This window comes from Cariama cristata, unplaced genomic scaffold (genome assembly GCF_000690535.1).
Source record: "Cariama cristata isolate BGI_N322 unplaced genomic scaffold, ASM69053v1 scaffold28773, whole genome shotgun sequence".
NCBI classification, from domain to species: domain Eukaryota; kingdom Metazoa; phylum Chordata; class Aves; order Cariamiformes; family Cariamidae; genus Cariama; species Cariama cristata.
The window spans coordinates 26,854-33,752 of NW_009608409.1; the positions used below are offsets into that span (position 1 = coordinate 26,854).

At 36.4% G+C, this 6,899-nt stretch overlaps 1 protein-coding gene across 4 annotated transcripts in view; it reads left to right on the top strand.

Annotated features, from left to right (window-relative positions):
* STAU1 (staufen double-stranded RNA binding protein 1) overlaps positions 1-5,196 on the top strand; it is a 26,977-nt gene extending 21,781 nt beyond the window's left edge. For 2 of the 4 annotated variants that reach the window (XM_009697112.1, XM_009697113.1), the window contains exons 12-16: positions 750-1,069; positions 1,801-1,923; positions 3,469-3,554; positions 3,654-3,701; positions 4,202-5,196. In XM_009697112.1, coding sequence (XP_009695414.1) covers positions 750-1,069; positions 1,801-1,923; positions 3,469-3,554; positions 3,654-3,701; positions 4,202-4,289 — 665 coding nt within the window. In that variant the 3' untranslated portion in view covers positions 4,290-5,196. The remainder of the gene's footprint in view (positions 1-749; positions 1,070-1,800; positions 1,924-3,468; positions 3,555-3,653; positions 3,702-4,201) is intronic. The other 2 variants (XM_009697114.1, XM_009697116.1) reach the window with 1 other exon arrangement.
* The last annotated feature ends 1,703 nt before the right edge of the window (positions 5,197-6,899 follow it).

Sequence of the window (6,899 nt, forward strand, 5' to 3'; positions counted from 1 at the left end):
CATCATTTATCTATTCTGCCATAGTACTGACTCCTCTATTTATTTTGGTGGCTCTGGCTTCCACACCTTTATTGAGCACACCTCTGTAATTTTCCTCCACAGTTCTGTGTATGCAAGTTCCCTGTAAAAAGCTGTTCTTATCTCTCTTAAATCTAACTTATGCCATAATGTCAATAAATTGCCATCAATTGACCATGGTTGGATATTTGCTGTAAACAGTCATTCCTCCTTCTTCATACTGTGCTAACATTACGTTTAACCTTACATACCTGTTTACGTTTTTCACAATATGCAGTTTAAACTTTGTGGACTGTCACTGTCTTTACAATATTTAACAGTGGCTCTGGCCGTTCTATGGTTTCATTATTTGCTCCCACAGTTTAAATGATGAAATAAAAATTTCTGAAACTAAAAGATCTATCTAGAACGTGGTTGCAACTGTCTGAGGTGTCTGTAAGCTTGACTAACCTGGAGAAACTGCTCCTGGAGGTAAAGGTGCTCCTTCTGGCAGAAGCAGGTGTTGGTTGCACTGGATCGTTTATTCAATAGGCAAACTGTCCTGATGATGCTGAATGTCTGACCCATGAAAAGCGAATCAAGCTTGCTAAATTTGTTAGTGTTTCAAAAGTAATTTGAAACAAATGATTTTTTTCAGAAGTGGCTTTTGATGCCTATGTATGCCTTCATGTGCCTGCAGAAGGCCTCCGAAGTAGCTAGCGTCTGTTTAGTCTGTACCTGTCTCTTCTCAGGTAATAAAGAAGATGAGTTCAGGATGCCTTATCTCAGCCATCAGCAGCTTCCTGCTGGAATTCTTCCCATGGTCCCTGAGGTTGCACAAGCTGTAGGAGCCAACCAAGGACACCACACCAAAGAGTTCAATAGGGCAGCCCCAAATCCTGCCAAGGCTACAGTAACAGCAATGATTGCTAGAGAGCTATTGTATGGTGGTACTTCTCCTACTGCTGAGACCATATTAAAGAATAACAACTCATCAGGCCACGTACCCCACGGACCACTTACTAGGCCCTCTGAGCAGCTGGACTATCTTTCCAGTGTTCAAGGAATCCAGGTAAATGTTCAGCTTTGCAAGATTTGTGCCTAAGCTAATCAAACTGATCCAACCTTGTGTTCTAAAGCTTTTCAGTTCTGCTGGTGACTGATGTGTTCTGAAGCTGTTAAGCTGAAATTCATGTAAATGTTTTACTTTACCTGTGAAATGTACTGAATTTTGCAGCTTTTTTATTTAGTTTTCAAATGTGCATTTCTGTACTGCATCCTCAGCCTTAATTCAGTGCTACTGTGAAGTCTTGGAAGGAAAAATTGAAAGTAGCATTTTCTGAAAATTGTCATGATGTAGGAATGTAGTATGAACTTGAACTTGGCTGATCTGAAATCAGTTTTTTTGAATAATCTTTCATACATTAACATTTGCTATAAGCTGTATATTTTCTTGTGTTTCGTCTCTTTAATCAGAATTGCATGGAAGTTCCTATATTAATATGTTAAAGGAGCTCAGTGGATTAAAAAGTATAACAGGGAAAATTTTAAATGCAGATAGCTATGATCAGAATAAAGGTCCCAGCAACAATCAAGTAGCCACTTTTATTTAGAAGCCTTGCAGAGCTCTCATGATTACTAAAAAACATTGCAAGTGAAGTCAAACTTCAAAGTAAATGGTTCTACTGGCTGACAGAATGATTAAAAGTAAGGTTCCGCTTCACATATGGGCAAATAATCTATAGCAATTGTGAGATTATTTCCTGTTAACTGAAAAGAGCTAAATCCTTCTCTTTTCTTCAGGTTGAATATAAAGACTTTCCAAAAAATAACAAGAACGAGTTTGTATCTCTTATAAACTGTTCCTCTCAGCCACCACTGATCAGCCATGGAATTGGAAAGGATGTAGAATCTTGCCACGATATGGTATGATGAATATTGCTGAAATGCTTTCTCTTTGGCCTTCTCTGAACTAAGGGATGCAGCAAATAGACCAAGGCTTCATATTACTGCTGGATAGCAATAAATTAAATGCTGTACAATTCCCTGGTTAATTTTTCTCTAATATTTTGCAGGTTGCTGAAATAATTGATTAATACCAGAACCTAATCTAAATAACCTTTAAAATGCTTAATATATGCTCACAGTCTTGTAGTATTGGTCTATGTAGTTTTGGTCTACAAAAAACACATTTGCTTTATCTTGATATTATTTGCATGAGCGCATATTAAAGAAAATGTATGAAAAGGAACTTTTAAAGTATAAGAGCATATCAGCTTATTTTCTGTAACAGAATGGGCTGATAGTTCATTGGGAACTGTAATATTGGGGTTCATGTTATCAGACTGCTGGAACAGAATCAAAAATGGAAGAAACGCAATTCACCATTAGATAGCAGGAGCTCTAAATGTGTTAGGCTTCCTTTATAAATAAGATCTTTTATTAACAGTAGCAGAAATATTTCTTTGTGAAAGAATGAGTCTTCCGTAAGGGACCTTGTCTATAAAAGGCATTACATATTGCTTACAACGCATACACAGTCTACTATAATTTGAAAATAATTTCGTTCTTTTGATATCTGGCGGTGACCTGAGTACTGACTGCAGACTAAAGTAATTGGTTGCAATATGTAAGTACACTTAGGAAAACCTGTTTTTACTAGTTTTTATACTAAAAAATTTTGCAGTATTTGCTCCTGGCTATAATTGATACAGATTTCTTTGATCATGGTCACTTAATTGTGACATTTTCATACCCATCTCTACATCCTGCTGTAAAGAGCTCCTGTAAGACTAGGCGCGCATGTCAGTGCAATAGGTAGAAGGGAAAAGGGCGGCCAGCTCGGAGCTTAACCATTGTGACTGGACCAACATAAGAACCTTCTCTGTTCAGATACTCAGCTTTGACTGATGCATGTGCTGTAACTAATCAGGGATATTCTGAAAAGGCGCACCTGAAATTGAGCTGAATAAAGTTGCAAAAAATTTTCCGTTCTCAAAGGAGGTGACTTACTTTTGCATTAGCCATGTCACATTGATTCTTCTTTAAAAAAGTCACACATGCTCTCTCTGTGCTGTATTTTTGATTCTTGTGTAACTTGTCATCTTTTTCTGCAAAGGACGTTTTGGTTCTGTGTATTTCCATGCTCTTTGTCTTAAGCTCTGTACAGTTTGAGCCATTACTAATTTAGTGTCTTTTTCCTTGATGTTAATAGTACTGCTGAAATCATTCTCCCCCATTGCTAAAACAAATGTAATGGGAATTCCCTAGCCACAGCACCATTCTATTGTTTAATGTAGCAAGATTAAATTCTACACCATTGCATTTTTTCCACCATAATTATGCATCTTAAAAAAATATATTAGCAAAATTAGAACATTTACTTTGTTTAAAGTGAGTCCCAGTCCTGCTTTCAGTAAATCAGTGAAACGGACTCAGGTTGAATTGCTGAATGCTCTCTCTTTTCTTTAGGCTGCATTGAATATTTTAAAGTTGCTGTCTGAGTTGGACCAACAAACCACAGAGATGCCAAGAACAGGAAATGGACCAATGTCTGTGTGAGTGTGACCCATTGCCTTTCCCTTGCATTAATGGAAACCTCTAACCCTATGATGTTCTAGAAAGAAATAAAATGTGAGGGTTTTTTTCGTTGCCAGAAAAGTTAAAATGCCAAGGGCTGTTACCTTCTTCAGAAGGATGAGAGGGTAGGTTTTATGATCAAGATTGTAATTTTCATGTGTCAAATGCAAATTACTAACCAGGAACAAGTGGATGAAATGTAATGGCAGTGATACAGAGCAATTCTGACTGTGATCCCTCTGCTTAAACTATTTGTTTACATGTATTTGTAAATAGTGTGACTTTTCAGGGTGTTTAAGCGTTATAGCTGCTTCTCTCTTTCTAGAAATCTTCTGTATGTAAAATGTAGACAATGTATAGGTTTCACAGCTTGCTTTCAGCAGAAACATGGAGTGGTTGCAAATTACTCCCTTTGACTAGGAAAAAAAAAGTTTAGCCTCTCATTTAGTTAAGAAGCTGTCAAAATGATGGAATTAACAAATTGCTAATTGATTAAAAATGGAGGCCAGTTATACGGAAACAAATTGTTATATGCACCTCAAATTGTTTGTATCTGATTTAGAAGCATCTTACATGTGGAAATAGTGTTTTATCTCCTAAGTAACAGGTGTTTTCTCATTTGTAGATGCGTGAAACAAGAAATGGAAAGTGACCCTCTTCTCAAACCGGCTAACTCAAACACTTTGGGACAAACACTGGACAGCACTGCCTAAAAAAGGCTTTTGACTGGACCCAAACCTGAAAGCACCAGAGAAAATCAAATGCTTCCTATTAATGTAACCTAACTGTTTGAGTGCTACAGTCTTTACAACCTACTGTAGTGTCTAAATCATAACCATTGCTTTTTCTTCAAACAGTGATAAATTTTTAGTTTCATTATGTTGTTTTGATTGAAATGACACTATAAATTTTTCATTTAAAAGTTTCTTAATTGTATCTAGAACAATAGCACAGTTTAGAAACTTTGTCTTCTGAGACTGACATGTTATCTGTGAACTAACTTGGGAAGATCATATCCATGTATGTGGTTATTTTGTTTTTACTGAAATAGCAAAGTTTCACTGGAAACAAATTGTGTGCCCACCATTTTTAAAAGTCCAATATTTTCACAAACCTAGCTTAATTATCCAACGGTTGAATGAATTAAAACACTTTAGGAATTTTAAACTTTGTTTGATCATTTTTGGTTAATTTCTAGTTGTCTTGAGTTGGGGGGTAGGGGAACTCGAATGCAACATGACTTTAAATGATCTCTGATCGATGTTTTAAGGATTGTGTGTATAGATGGCACACAGCTCACTACATTACAGGATATGATCTCAATGTAGTGCATATAAAACCGCAGATTGATTTTCCTTGAGTGCTTTATACTGTTTAATTACATCTCCATGTAGGGCTGAAAAAAATTACCTATGTTTATATATAAACTGTGTTGCTTTTGATGTTGTGTTATTGCGCACTGAACTGTGCGCAATAAAGTTTTTTGCATATGGTCCAGGTAAAGCACGATAGCCTTGCAAGTTAAGTACTGCTTCAGTTCATTGTTTACGCTGGAATTTTTTCTCCCCATGGAATGTAAGTAAAACGTAGTGTTTGTCACCAATAAATGGTAATACTAAATTTTTTTGGTTAATTTATTCTTGTATGCCACTACAGGGGCTGCTTTTTTATAGGATTTGTAATGCTTGTGATATAGTACGGGCAGTATTGTAAAGCTATGGAGTAACTGTACAATAGTTATCAATTACATATAAATAACTACTATCTAGTAATGTGGAGGATGTGAAAACCTGGCAAGGTCAAGGAAATTCAAAAGTAATGTGGGTACATTTTGTTATTTGTGCCACAGTGTGTTAGTGCAACTGTATTAATGGGAACTTAAACTAAAGCTATGATTATGACAAGAAACCTGGCACAACAGGTTGCTATGATTTCAAAGTAAGTCTCTACTTTTAAGTTTCCTTGTTTGCTTGTAATTTGAGTCATAACCTTGCCTTGCACTTAGTAATTTTTGGGGGGTAGTACTTTCAAAACAAAACGAAACTTTCCCTCTAGCAACAAAAGCCAGCACCGTAGACTGACACATGACAGTGTATCATTTGGATGTGAACTATGTTCAGTGTGTACTTAACTGGTAACCTGTAGCAGCACTTCCTAAACACTTGTTTGCAGCGCGTGTAGTAACTCTTGTCATAGGAAGGAGTTACTGCATATGCTGTGTCTCAAAGCTAAATGTCTCGGCCATTTTATTTGCATTATCAAAAGCAATTGGGCCACATTAACTGCATACCAAATTTTATTGAATCAAGTTGGGTTTGATCATTATAAGTGAAAAAAACATTGTAAAGGGTTTGTTTTTTGTTTTGGTTTTTTTTTTTTTTTTTACATTTGTAGAACTAAAATGCTGTACATTTAAAAATTAAAAGAAACTTGCTAGGCTGAGGCTTTGTATTGCAAATTCTTACATTTTAGAAACTACTTACCAAACAATTTATTTTGGAAAACAGATACCACATTGATAGTGGTGTAAATGGTCTCCCTACCTTTAGCCGCTGCTACTTAGGAGTTTTCTCTTCGGATGGGACTAGAGTCTACTCTTCTGACTATCCTGCAGCATTCATTTGTTGATAATGCTGTGTTTCATATGAACCTGAATTAAGGTACTTTGCCATAGATACCTCTGTTTCAATACTCTTAAATGCATCTGTCATCTTAGAGGTGCTATGTAAGAGAAGGTTCTTTTATCAAAGACCTTGTAATCACAGCCTCGTGATGGAGGACTTCAGGTCACTATGTGGATTCTAGGGAAGCCAAAGTGAGTTCTACATAAAAGTGTGTTTCTTCTAGAGCACTACAATCACTTGCTTTTTCTGTTGTCTCCTCTGTGCTTGATGCAGCAAAGGCTAGGAAGAGTGATTACATATTACATATAATCACCTGCAGGCTTTATATGACACTTTTGTTCAACACATACTAAAATGTTCTACAAAGAATGCAAATATGAGAAAACTGAGGTGAAGGTGAAATTCTCTGACTGCAGTAGTCTAGCAGGCTGGGACTGCTATAAAGCATACGTTTCTGAGTGCTAGCAAAGTGCCATCTGCAAGACACCTCACCCTTTTGGATTCTTTCTTTGAACTTTTTACTTATGTTTTTAATCTTAAGAAACTTCTTGACTGCAAGTGAATGAGCTGAGCTTCCGAATATGAGTATCAGTGTACATTAGCTCAGGCTTCATGCCACACATTTCAGTAATGATCCCATTATAGAAAATTTAAGGATAGGGTCTGGTCCAAAATTAAGATCTGAATACGAGAAAGTAA